General features: G+C 43.4%; 2 protein-coding genes across 5 annotated transcripts; one reads left to right on the forward strand and one right to left on the reverse strand.

Annotated features, from left to right (window-relative positions):
• Nucleotides 1-54: 54 nt before the first annotated feature.
• On the forward strand, nucleotides 55-8124 carry atxn10 (ataxin 10). Of its 2 annotated transcripts, none has more exons than XM_058077999.1 (11): nucleotides 55-207; nucleotides 524-700; nucleotides 770-852; nucleotides 930-1026; nucleotides 1143-1307; nucleotides 1379-1459; nucleotides 1853-2009; nucleotides 2068-2182; nucleotides 2322-2503; nucleotides 4010-4073; nucleotides 5802-8124. In XM_058077999.1, the coding sequence occupies exons 1-11, from the start codon at nucleotides 59-61 to the stop codon at nucleotides 5984-5986; spliced, it is 1455 nt and encodes a 484-aa protein (XP_057933982.1). In that variant the 5' UTR covers nucleotides 55-58; the 3' UTR covers nucleotides 5987-8124. The 2 variants fall into 2 exon arrangements, with proteins under 2 accessions (XP_057933982.1, XP_057933983.1); XM_058078000.1 differs by having other exon boundaries at nucleotides 2071-2182.
• Nucleotides 6948-13437, reverse strand: wnt7ba (wingless-type MMTV integration site family, member 7Ba). 3 transcript variants are annotated; one of them, XM_058078002.1, is made up of 5 exons: nucleotides 13367-13437; nucleotides 13111-13226; nucleotides 12586-12812; nucleotides 9053-9324; nucleotides 6948-8616 (listed from the first exon to the last, which is right to left on the reverse strand). In XM_058078002.1, exons 2-5 carry the CDS (start codon nucleotides 13191-13193, stop codon nucleotides 8137-8139), a joined length of 1062 nt encoding a protein of 353 aa, XP_057933985.1. In that variant the 5' UTR covers nucleotides 13194-13226; nucleotides 13367-13437; the 3' UTR covers nucleotides 6948-8136. The 3 variants fall into 3 exon arrangements, with proteins under 3 accessions (XP_057933985.1, XP_057933986.1, XP_057933984.1); XM_058078003.1 differs by having other exon boundaries at nucleotides 13121-13226; nucleotides 13367-13431; XM_058078001.1 differs by having other exon boundaries at nucleotides 13111-13413.
• Between the last annotated feature and the right edge of the window lie 428 nt (nucleotides 13438-13865).

The raw sequence follows: 13865 nt of genomic DNA on the forward strand, positions 1-13865 counted from the left end.
CCTCAAAGCTAAAACAGCCAATGGGGTTTTAAGACTACTTCCGGATGTCCCGCCCCATATGCATGACACAGAAAACATGGCAGCTACTCCTACCAACCCCGATGACATTTCAGCATCTATTGCTGGTATTTTGAATGAAAAACACTGCCCTGAACACTTACAAGTCTTAAAAACATTTACGACTGCCTTACGGGACAAGGACTACAGGTGAGGAGGAAGTGTTTTGTTGTGTTGGTGTTTGTTAGCTTGTTTGCTAAGCTAGCTGCGCTATCAACTAAATGTAAGTAATGGTATTGTATTGCTAAACAGCTAGCTTGTTACCATATGCTTTGACTTGATAAATTAACCTTTTAACAAAATGCGGGTCTTTAATGTCCTAAACGTATATATTGTTATGGTGTAAAGTGTGGTTTTACAACTACTGTTTCCCCTTAGCCTTCACTTGTGAACTAATACTTGTCATTGTTAGCTTAGTTTACATTGTACTGAACTATGACATCATCCTGTTTTGATCAACCTCCAGGGATGCTGTCGATAAAGAGGCGTTTTCCAGTCTTCTAAAAGTCTTATCCAGACTCAGTGATGAGTTGCAAGCTTCCAGCGGCTCTAATTACAGCCTAAAGCTGCAGCTTACTGCTGAGTGCTTTCGAGCTCAGAGGAACTCCTGTGTGCAAAGTCCCCGCAATCAGTGCCTGCTCAGGTAAGGGTTGACATTATGTCTTTATTGTCATATATGTATTTACCACGTAAATGTGTTGTTTACTTACAGGGAGCTTGGTTTTGTTGATGTTTGCCTCCGGATATTGAGATTCCTTCACACAAATTCAAAGAGCAGGGATGGCGTCTTTGAGCGTAAGTTTTAAATATGTCATTGAATCCCAATGGTAGCTTTTAATAGCTTTCTTGTATTATCGTTTTTTTCCTCTCAGCTCTGCGTTGTGGGATCCAGTCTCTAGGTAATTTAGCTGTGGGGAACCAAATGTGCAAAGATGACATTTGGCGGCTAAGCTTTCCAGATCTCATTGTGTAAGTTACACTTGATAGCATCTGTATGAAAATGATGGCTGAACAGACACCAGTTTTATGGTCCTGACATAAATACCAAACAGGTTAGTCAGAAGCCTAAATCTCATTTTGAGCAGGCAGCTGCTTAACGTCGATGATGAGAAGACGGTGAGCTACACCTCCATGGTGGTCCACACATGCCTGGATGAAGCCAAGGTGGAGGAACTTTCCGAGCCACAGAACATCCAGCTGGCGCTCAAGGTGATGGAGCTCTGCAGGACACAACCCGAGCTGGACTGGACGTAAGAGCGAGATAATTGGCAAGCGGAATATCAATGTAGTTTTTAATGTGTACATTTATATGAATCAACAGGGTCCTGATTGCAACTCAGCATTTTCTCACATCTTCAGCTCTGGTTGAAAACATGTATGCTGCAATGTCATCCTGTGAAAGGTAGTCTTTGTTCTTTGTATGTAGTATATGCCACTCTCACATTTTTTTCTCATAGTCTGAAAAGAAAAGGAATTTCTGATATCATTACAGTGTTTTGCTTCTCTGTGTAGCCTTTATCTGGGATGTCTGGGATTTTATTGTTGGAATATGCCAGAGACCAAAAAAAAAACGAACTCATGGCCTTGGGCCAGACTTTGCCTACCCTTTGCTCACATTAAATAGCATTTTTGACTCGTCATGTGCATGTCAAAGCAAAAGGTGGCGCCATAACATCCAAAGTCTTATCAAAATGCAGTTTACAGAGCTCAACTAGCTCTCTCACTAAAACTACACCTGTTCCTGTGGTGGTCTTTTTGCTTCACGGTATAGAAAAAGTGCATTATTGTCTTTCAGACTGACGCTGTTAGAGCTGATCTCGGCCCAGCTAAGTGGCGAAGAGTCCCAAAATTGTGGCGTCCCTCCCAACGTGGCTTGTTTCCTCGCCTCTTCCTTCCAGAAAGGCTGTGGAGCCGTGTTGACCCTTGCCACTGGCTCTGCATCCAGCGATGAGGTACGAACACTAATACCTCTCTGGAAGAGTCCGTAGAAATAGTGTATTCTCTCATCAGCAGGTCCTGCAGGAGGTACTGACAGTGATCAGTCTACTTGACGTGCTATGCGAGGTGACCTCACACAAAGCGGAGTTCCTACAAGACCAAGCGGACCTTTTGGTGACCACCGTAGGTAAATCAAACCAAACAAAACTCCCTAAATGGGTCAACACAAGCGATAAAGGTGTCATGACATAAACCAGCTCACATTCCTGCGCCATCATCAATAAAACAACATTTAAGTGTCTTCTGTTCTTCATCTTCTCCGGCAGAACTCCTGAAACAGGTTCACACCATCGGAAAGGCCAGCAAGAATATTTTCAGCTCGGCTCAGAATTTCTCCTCCAGCGAAGAGGACAACACTTCTTCCGACTCACCCGTCATCAGCTTTAAGGCTCACCTCATCAGGCTGATTGGAAACCTTTGCTACAACCACACTATCAACCAGAACAAGGTTTGAAGTAGATACTGTATGGAGAAGTACTTTGGGTAGGTAGGTAGGTACTGTCATGGATAGATCTAAATTTGGGGTTTTGGTGACTCGAATATCCAAGCTCAATGGTAACAAATCAATCAACCCACACGTTATTCCAGTGCCCATAATGATGATTGGGAACGAGCAGTCGATCACATCAATGTCACTTTGTAGATGTGATATAGTATGATGGTCATTTAAGAACACACTGCGGGACACAGTGCCACACTTTGGACACCCTCATCCTAAGGGTTAAAGTCTTGCCGTGGGGCAGAGGCGCTTACCGTAATAATAAAAATCATACAGAAGTATTTTTTTTGTATTACTCTCCATGCCTACTACTATGAGATCCCTTCTCAAACAGGATCCGGGAACTGCAAGTCCTTTGCTCTTCAGTGCCTTATCGTTTTACAGTGCAAGCAGGAGACAGACTGGTGTATCAAACCGCACAAACGGACGACTACGGAGAGGAAATGAGCTGATTTTAACTCTGCGTGTTCCCGTCCGTACAAAGCATGTTCTTTCAACCCAGCTCTCTTGTTTCTCACTGAGCCCACTACCGCCGCCGCGATTTTATCAGTTTGCCTCCATCGCCTGCTGTCAGCATCTCAGTTGTCACATCAAGATAAATATTACAGCAGTCGGGGAGGAGCTAGCCTCTGCCTGGGCTGCAGTATAGACTCACTCGCCTTTAATAGGAAGCGATTGTTGGAATGCTTGTGGGATGGACACCCTCGCCTGGCCTCGCTGTAATATTTATGGATGCTGATCTGTGGTCTGTCATTGGTCAGAAATCACCCCGTATCTGTTTTCACCAAGATCCCTTCCAGTAAACCACATTTTGCTCTGTTCACCTTTGGGACAGATTGTAACACAAGATGTCCTCGCTAAGTGTAGAACTGAATGCACACAAAGCTCAAGTCTGGTTGCTTATTGTCCTGTTTGTTCTCCTTTTTGACAACACAAACACCGCTATTAGTTCTGGCTCTCCATGCAGTGTGTTTGGAAATTAACCGCCGTGACAAGTGGAGGTCAGTGGCAAACAGATACAATAATTGAGCTTACGGCCGCAAACTAATGATAAGAAGCAGATGATGCTGTTGTGACACGGCTCAGGCACAGCCACAACTATGCCGCTGCTCCAGTTTTCCCCCTCGTAGGTATTATTTGCCTTTTAAATAATCACATGGAATTTTTAAACGCAGGCTTTATTTTCTCACTTAAGAGACAAAAACATTGGTTTGGTTCAGCGTGCAACAGCTGCAAAACAATGCAAGTAGTTTTAATAAACATAAAATACAATGGAAAAACAATAATAATAATAATATAATAATAAACAATAATATTGTAATTTGTGGATTGATTGTATTTGAGGTTATTCATTGTTCCATATCACGAATATCAACAAGGTGCAATAAGTAAGTAAATAAACTGTAAGCTGATTTAGTATTGAAAGCTACATTGAATGCATATGTTTTTCTGCAGGTCAGAGAACTGGAAGGCATCCCCGTCATTCTGGACAACTGCAACATAGACAGCAACAACCCATGTATCCTTTGCTAATAGCATTTTAGGCAAGGCAAAATTTATTTAAAGAGCATAATTCGTGCACACGGTAATTCAAAGGGCTTTACAGAAAAGAAAATCAGTTCATAAAACATACAAACATTGAAAATCATTCAGTAAAACCTAAAAGTTCAAATGAATTAAAAGTGAAGGGTGCAGATATGTAAAATACACAGTTGAATAGAAGTGTTTTCAGTCAGGATTTGAACATTGCCAAATTTGAGGATTGCCTTGCATTTTCTGGAAGACAGTTGCAGATCTTGGCAGCCAAACACTGAAATGCAGCCTCACCGTGTTTAGTGCTGACTTGGGGCACCCACAGGAGGCCGAGATGGTTTATGTGGCTCTAACATGTCAGTAATGCACTTTGGCGCAAGACCATGAAAAGGCTAATATGCTCATAATTCCTGGTTCTAGTCAGCACTAGAGCAGCAGCATTTTGGATGTACTGCGTTTTTTTTTACTACCATCAGTATTTACATTCTTAATATATTTTTTTTGTTGAAGCATAAAATATGAAAATACCTCATCAAATCATGAATATAAATGCAGTTATTTTTGGATGACAGTGGTGCCTTGGTTAACATCATTAATCCGTCTGACTCAAACCAAAACGGACTACTGTAACCAAAACAATTTTTTTCATAGAAAATAATGTAAATCCAATTAACCCGTTCCAGTCACCCAAAAATGTTAACACAAAGCACACTTTCTAAACAATAAATCGATGCAAAAGTGACGACAAATGAATGGGCAACTTAACATTTAACATCGCTTTGAGCTAATTTTGTTGGGGGGAAAAAACACACATCCATCAGTTAACAAATATTCACAAATTATTTTACTGCAGCCACAATTGGCAAAAATGTAAACATTATTTAAATCAAACTTGGTAAACATGTACCTTGCTGTTTTAATGTAAAAAATGTAAAAAAATAAAATAAAAAACAGACTATATTTTGGACACTAATCAAGTAGGCCAATGCAAGCAAAGGCAGAGATTTTGGTTGTTAACTGAAAAATGTTAACCAAGGTACCACTATACATATTTTTGTGCTCTTATTTAAAATATGTTAAATTTAAAGCAACTTCAGTAACATTTGATGTGAAATCGGTATCTTCAAATTAGTCGCCTCTGTGTTGCCGTGGCGACCCTGCATCACCAACCTTTTGGTGTTTATGATACAACTCGACCAGCCAGGACACCTCTTGCTTTGTTTTACCTCTAGAATTAGAAGGTTGTAGTACTTTTTAGCCATTTGTTCAGTGCTTGTTGCCTGTATATTTGTTGGTACATTTTGCATGAGTATTCCTTACTGCCGCAACACTCATTTTATAATTTCACCTGATGATATAGGAAGTGCTGTAAATGCTGTTACTCTAGCGAGGGCTTTTATTTACATAAAGCACAAATAGGACAGAGTGTTGCTAACTTTTTATACCTGTCTGCTGCACCCCGCCCCACTTTTAGCCTTGTTTTAGCGTTGAATGAATGTATGGATGTTGTATTTTAATGCATTGTTTGCTCTGTTGTTACTCAACTCTATTTTTATTTATTTTTTCTGTACTGTAAAGCGTCTTTGAGTACTCTGCATTATTATTATTAATCGAAGGTAGAGAAATACAAAGATATAGAAAGCCTTAATGGTCATTTGGAGTTGGAGCATTTGAGCTATGTCTAAAATATAATAACCTTAACCAACACGTCCAGTCATCAGTCAATGGTCAATTTTCGCTATCCGGAACCTCCTGGAACACAACCCGAAGAATCAGGAGCTGGTGGCCTCACTGGAACAACGCGGGGCTGCCGACTATTCCGCGCTCAGGGAGTTGGGCTTCCAGGTGGAGGAGCGAGACGGCAGTTTGTTGCTCAGACCAGTCAGGAAGGATGCATGACCTCGGCCCAGATTTTAACATGAAGAAATACCACTACCTTAAACACTATAGCCCTTATACAGTGGAGCTTCTCAGTACATACAGTATTAAAGGTGCACAGGCTCTCCCCGTTGGAAAAACTACGCTTTAGGAACTCTTCTATTGTCTCGCCCCAAATTCTGGGAAATGTAGAGTGGCCTCACTTGTACCATTTGGCTAAGCTAATTCTTTGTGCTGTAATCCAAAGACAAATGACTCCACAGTGTCTAGGCTTTTCTTTTTGGAGAATTTAATCTCTCCATCAGGGTTAAATACCATGCAGAATCATTGCAATGTTTAGACTAATTGTATGCTCATAATCTAAATTTAATGCACTGTATCGTAGACAAATGCTGCGCCAAAGGGCTTAAGACATTCAATCCAGCTATTTGAGTTCTTTACACCTTCACCTTGTCTATTTAAGTTACACCGCACTAGCGTTAGTCAACACAACCTGTAATTTACTTTTCTTCTGGTGATTAGTGGTAGTGTCAGAAGCTGAACAGTGCTGACACCTCAACAATGCGGCGCTTTAGAGGCCTGCCACACCCTGTTTTCTCTGCCGTTTTTTTTTTTTTTTTAATGACAAGATGCACTGAAACAATCAACCGGACTCTCCCCTCAATCCACCGCCATGGTGGAGGGAGCTTATACGGTTCCGGTCCCCAAGGATTTCAGACAGCTAACAAAACAGCGGTTACTTGCGCTCCAGCGGCTGGCTGCAATGCTTTTGAGCCCCACAGGAAAGAGTCTGTGCGAGTCAGCCACGGTCTGAATGAGGCAGCATGGCCATGGCTGTCTGGTCACCTCCACACAGTACTCTGGGCTTTCCCCCATCAGCGTTTTATACCGCATTGTGTTCCTGCCTCCCAGATACATAATACATTATTAGAAGGATTAATAAACATTTGTTTGCAACACAAAACATTTTGTATGACTTTATTTAAGCCAAGAATGTAACATAAAACACATACTGGGGAGATGACTAGTAGAAACACCGTGATGCTAGCTTAATTTTTTGGCTACTTTAATAAAAAACTATTTACATGAATAGAAATCGCAAATAATTTAAATCTCTGAAAAGACACAATAGTAAACACTATTTTAGTCAACAGCTTTTCAATGGTGACTTTCTTTTCCCTAGGTATAAATGACATAAAGTGCCACATTCCTCATATAAAAATATACTCTTCAAATTGTTTTGTAAGTTCGATAATGGGTGATGGACCAAAAATAGCTGCTGTGTGGTTAAGGCACATGCCATCCACCCAGGCGGGCTTAAACCGCGCTTTTGTGTGCGCCATTCATGGGAACGCTCACTGTATTCCAACCTGGTCATAGCAAACAAAACAATGAACACAGTCGGGGATGGAAGGTGCCGTTCTCACTCACAAGCGTGTAGGCTAAAAATAGAACTGTCATACCTCATGCTTAATCAATAGCTTAACGCAGGGGTGTCCAAACTTTTTCCACGAGGACCGCATACAGAAAAATTGAAGGTTGTGCAGGGCTTTGTTGGTACATGCTAAAACCAGTCCAGTGTTGGTCAACCTATGCTAAGCTATAGCATATTAGCGTTGTTTTATAGGTGGCAAAGCAAATTTATATAAAGTATAATTATATGTATATCATGAATGATTTAATTTTATTTTTAGAATATGCCAGGGGCCAAAAAAACGAAGTGGTGGGACAAAAATTGCCCCCAGGCTGCACTTTGGACACCCCTGGCTTATTATGTGACAGGTTACACATAATGGCTGCAAATGGCAGATTTGACTATTTCATCCACTTTGCATCAACAAAGAAGAAAAGCGGTGAGTTGTTTCCACCCTCTATAAGTCTAACATAAATATTTAGTTTTCATTTCAGTGTTCAAACAGAATACAGTGCGAGTCATATTCCAGCTTTTGACCATTTCCATGATCACAACCCTATGTAACAGAATTATTTGCCTTCTGTCTGTGACATTTTTTTTTATTTGCCTTTTAAAAACAAATCCTTTCTCTTGCAGGATGCTTCAGACCAGCATCGCCGGTCTAAAGTCATCCTTAACCATCCTTTGTCAAGAATTTCAAATAGGATGTCAAAATGTGCAAAATGTTGAATAAATACTTCCTTTTCCTCCCACTCCTCTACTTGCAGGTGAAAATCTCAGATTTCTCGCTGCAGGTGTTGCATTTGACAAAGCAACACCAGTGGAATTTGCAGTTGCACTGCCAGACCCTCGTGTACTGGTGCAAGTTGTACCCCCTGCCGCAGCACATCACGTTGCAGCCGTCCATGTGCGCCGAGGTGCCGTTGCAGAGTCTCCCCCGCGTCCCTGTGCTCCCTGTGACCCTGTCCTCCTCGCAGTAGTTGGGCGAGCGCTCCAGGTACACCAAATCGGTGTCGGGGGGCTTCTGGTAGCCTCGACCCTCTTTGAGGCGTAGAAAGGAAGGTTGGCGCAGACGAGAAGCGTGGACCGGCTCGACTTGAACGGCGGCGCTGTACCGCTCCTTTAGCAGGTAACCGATCTCTCTAAACTTTGGGAGGGTGATCCAGCAGGTCTTAGTGGTGCAGGACCCAGACACGCCATGACACTTGCACTCCAGCTTCATCTTTTCTTCAAGGATCTAACAACACAGAGAGAGAGCCGTCAGTGTATAGCTTGTATAGCTACTGTGTCTAGCCTACAGTCAAATATGGTGGTGGTAGTGTCACGGTCTGGGGCTGCATGAGTGCTGCTGGCACTGGATACAATGTGGGCATGTTTACTGTGAGGTGGACTCACTTGGAATTCATGTTTCGCTTATTGAACCGCAGCTCCCCAGTGCCGGCAGCTCTCATACAGCCAGACCATGACACTTCCACCACCGTGTTTGACCGTATAGGCAAGTAACAATCATCTTGGTACTCACATATGTTAATAGTAAATCTATACTACTGAGTACTCTAAAGTATCATAAAATTTGTTTGCGATACCTCGAGTTTACTAGGTAGTACTGTTTGGTACGGTGTGTATGCGGTGTGTATTTCCATTGTCACCCTCATGTTGTACACATACTATACCTTCCGGCCCGCCTCATTGTTGTGTAGGTTCATCAGCCGCCGGGCGTTTTTCTTAATCTCTCGGGCATCCACGAAGCGCCGCGAGAACTCCACGCCATACTTGACGTCGGCCGAGCAGCCCCCCCACTTCCATCCCTGCTCGCGCTCGTGGTAGCCCTGCTTGTCGCGGTCACAGCCGCATTGGCTCAGGTTGCCCTGGCTGCAGGCTGTGGTCACCGCGTGGGCCACGCCGGCCGCTGTGATGGCGTACGTGAAGGCTGCTTCTCGGCTACCTGAAAAAGAAAATATCAGATTGACCTCGATCAATAGCAATAATAATTGATTATATTTTCAATATCAGTATCGGTAGGTTGTATTGGTAGTATTTCTTAGCTGCTCGACAATTGTCAGCATTATTTAAAATTTGAGACATTTGCTGCGACTGCAATACTCCTGGTCACTGGTGTGTGAGTGACAGGAAGAAAACCTCTTGCTCGGAGAGAAGTTTTTGCCTCCACCTATTGATGTGCATGTATAAATCCACACACTGAATACAAGGAAAACACGTCTTTTTCAGACTTTTTTCCCGGTTTAAAATACCACCTCAGCGGCACGGCGGTCTAGTGGTTAGCGCGCAGACCTCACAGCTAGGAGACCAGGGTTCAATTCCACCCTCGGCCATCTCTGTGTGGAGTTTGCATGTTCTCCGGGTACTCCGGTTTCCTCCCACATTCCAAAAACATGCTAGGTTAATTGGTGACTCCAAATTGTCCATAGGTATGAATGTGAGTGTGAATGGTTGTTTGTCTATATGTGCCCTGTGATTGGCTGGCAACCAGTCCAGGGTGTACCCCGCCTCTCGCCCAAAGACAGCTGGGATAGGCTCCATCACCCCCCCGCGACCCTCGTGAGGAAAAGCGGTAGAAAATGAATGAATGAATGAATGAAAATACCACCTCCTAGTTGGGTCAACATGGTAACGTGAATTGCCTGCTCTGTGTCCGTCCTCCATGTTGTCCAAGCTGCAGCACTCAGAATGTGGCTTAGATTAGACGACGTCATCTGGATCGCAGCACCAGACTCCTTTTGTAGCACTGACGGGTTGCTGAAGGTTTTTAATTACTCGTGATGCCGTAGGCCACCAGAACACCGTCATACCATCACGGATGCTGACTTCTCTAACTGGATATCAGGAAAAGATCTGGAAGCTCCTCTGGAGCCAAGATTTCCAAAACCAATTTTGAAACACAGACTCGTCTGACCACAGCGGACTTTTCCACTTTGCGTCATCTCAGACAGCCCAGAGAACTGGCTTGTGGATGTTACTGATATATGCTTTTCCCTTTTACGTGGTGTTTGGAGACGCAGTGAAGAATTGCATTTACTTAGAACGTATTTCCAAAGTGCTGCCAAGCCCAAGTGGTAATATCCTTGATGGACTGGTGTCAGTTTTTAAATACTGCAGTGCAGTGGGGTTCTGCTTTACAAGGGGTGATTTTTATGCATTCCCTGGATATTTGATGGATATTATGGTTTGCAGATGTGTAATCCCTAAATTCCTTCCAATTATTTCTTGAGAAATGTTGCCCACATCGTAAACCGCTAAGCCTTTTCAAGGATACCCCTATATTGACCCCTGTTGTCCACGACTTTCAGGCTGAAGTCATCAGCAGTAAGGCTTCTGTTGTTGTCGAAACGTAAGGCAAACACAAGTGACATCTACTGGCTGACCGGTAGATTTGGATATTTTTCATCAATTGAATTTCTCACACAGCTTAAATGTCTTGCTGTGTCTGTTTTAGGCAGTCCACGTTGTTTTTGCAAGCGATACTTTAGCGCCGGATCCCTGCGTGCTTCCAGTTTGACTGACATGTGCCCCTTTCTTTGCTGTGTCACCATTTTGAAGTTGAGAATAAACACCCTCGTATTTATGGCATGCCGAGGTGCGGGGGAAATTAATTTACTGGCACCACGGTAGGTCTGTGTAACAGGATAGCCCCTCGCGCCAATCAGCGTAATGCGTGCGTTCAACAGGCGGCGGTATTAATGCATGGCGTCTTGTGTATAGGAGAGATTCTAATGGCTCCTCTCCAACGTGACAAAGTGAAACCATCAGTCCTGTGGTCCCCCCCCCCAAACCCCCACTCCATCCATAACTAATAACAAACTCAAGTCCTCTCTCATCAGGCTAAATCTGTGCAATCCGGATATATTGTACAGGGGGAATCTGCTCTCGCCGTGATTTGTTTGGATTGCACAGCAGTGCATTGTTGCCATCCAGCTGCCGGGCCTGACTTCAATTAGTGGTTAGCATGATTCTCCGCGCTCTTTCTCAACGCTTAATGAGTTTAAAGGCCTGGCGGTCAAGCAAATGAAGTGCTACAGATTAAGCGACAGGAGAGAGCATGAATGGACAAAACTTGCTGGTGTTGTAGTTCTTTTTATGAGATACAGTCCTGGAGAAAAGGTTCTTCTCGTGTCTCCGAGCCGAGTCCAAAAGAGTACTCTTATCCGCTTTACACACCACTAAGTGAAAGGAAACATTTCCTCTTGACAAAAGGAAAGGAAGAAAGAAAGGCATCCAGATGTCTGTCTCCTTGGAACAAAAGTGATGGCTCCCAGAACTGCGAGATTAAACGCGGGTCCAAAGCCGCAACAAAACATTCACATTGCAATGCAATTCATATGAGGGTCTCACATGAGGGGGGATTCTGTGGGAAATACTGATTGAATCCCTTGTCTAGTTGGTTGTTCTTTGAAGGTGGAACGCCCTTATATGGACAAAGGTTTAACACAAATGTGTTAGAGCTTTGTCAAAACGTCTTGCCTTTGTAATTGATGCTAAGCCACGGGACACCAGAACATGCGATAGACTTTTTTGGGGTATATGAAATTCATATGTGTGGTGGTGGCACCATGAAAGGTACTGCTTTTATACCCTTCAGCTGTACAAATTGGGAGTACCGGTATACCGAGGCCATTTTGGAACATATTCAGTTACCCTGAAATCACTTAAGAGTCAAATTGACAGATTGTGTTTTTAGCTTGACGGCTAGCGCTCTTGACTCTTGATTCTGTGGACTTTGGTTTGAGTCTCAGCTGAACGCAGGACCTGGAAGGTTACACCTGGACCCTTTTTGTTCCTAGAAAATGAATCTGGTAATTATCTATGGGTGCACATTAGTGCAAACTGGACTTTAGGAGGGATACCTGTGTGGTCGTCGTTACATGATTTGTACAAGTTGGGAATATATCGGGACCATTTTTAGTCCTGGAGACGTGCGTACACTTACATTTAAATCCAGTTACAATTCATTTCCTATTAGATTAAGGGACATAAATATTAATACAATTGGCTGGCCACCAGTCCAGGGTGTACCCTGCCTCTCGCCCAAATACAGCTGGGATAGGCTCCAGCACCCCCGCGACCCTCATGAGGAAAAAGCGGTAGAAAATGAATGAATGAATGAATATTAATACACAAAAGCCACATGAATGCGTCTAATTTCTATACGATCTTATCAAAAATCAAATCCGGTGCAAATGGGACTGACCTACTCTCAGCTCTTGTCCGAACACCGTCCTCTCTCCCAGGGCCGAGCAGTTCCACCGGCCGTACCGGAACTGGTACTGGCATTCGTTGATGCCCAGCTGGGCGCCTTCGCCAATGACAATGATGGCATCCGGGCGGCTCTGACAAAGGGCTCGCTGTCGGGGCGCCAGTCCTGGTATCTTGTTGCAGATGATGTTGGCGCCCAAAGCTACCACCGAGGACAAGGTCCTACATATGCAGATAGACATACTGTAGTTTCAATGGCAATCACAAAGATACGCAATATGCTTATTATTGTGATTTTTTTTGTAATAATGTAATAAGTCATGAACATATTACAACATATTACACACAATATATAACTACAAACTAAGAGTACACTAAATGTAGTTAACCAATATCCTACTTCACATTACTTCCTTATATTCAACACCTGCGTCCTCCACTAGAAATCCTGCGTGTAATTTTCGCGTAAAAAACATTTTTTTTGTGCTCAAAGTTCAAAGTTCAAAGAAAATGAGCGTACAGGTAGCTACCGCTGGTGAGGATGAGGAAGATCTGTGGGTAGTAGACGGACAGCAGAGCGCTGCGTGACGAGATGATGAGCATGGCTGCGCATTGAACGCAACTTTGTCTTCACTCCTTCAAAAAAAAAAAAAAATCACCAAACAATCCCGTTTAATAGACGTCCAGGTGTCGTGATTTTTAAAGTAGTCCACACTCCACTGGCGGTGCGCCGAGGGCGAGACGCTGCATCCCGAGGCCGAAGTGCACGCTCCCACCTGGGCTGAGAGAGTGCAGGGGTGGGCGTGGTGCTGCTGCTGCTGCTGCTTGCTGGGTGGGTCCAGTCGTGTGCATCCAAGTGGGGGCTATATTGTGGCAGTGGGTTTTTGGGAAGGGAAGCATTGGGATGGAGCAGCACATTCACCGTATCTCCACCCCTAATACCTCCCATAGCACCTCACCCCCCCCCCCCCCCCCCGACTCTCCCAAATTACATGTTTTAATTTTGAATGGAGGGTCGTGATGCTCTGCTGCCTCTTTATTAGTTGTGCTGACTGCAAAAAATGGCGATCAATTGCACATTTGTTATCAAAGGCATTATCAATTGTTCTTGTTTTAGATATTTTATATGTTTTTTATTTGTTATAAGCATTTTTGTACACCTGCACTCACTTTATTAGACAGCAATTGTGCTTGTACGGCTCATCATATTATCATATCTACTTTCATATATCATAAAAAATACATTTAGCACAAGATATGTCAAAATTTTATTTT

This window comes from Doryrhamphus excisus, chromosome 7, assembly GCF_030265055.1.
Source record: "Doryrhamphus excisus isolate RoL2022-K1 chromosome 7, RoL_Dexc_1.0, whole genome shotgun sequence".
NCBI classification, from domain to species: Eukaryota; Metazoa; Chordata; class Actinopteri; order Syngnathiformes; family Syngnathidae; genus Doryrhamphus; species Doryrhamphus excisus.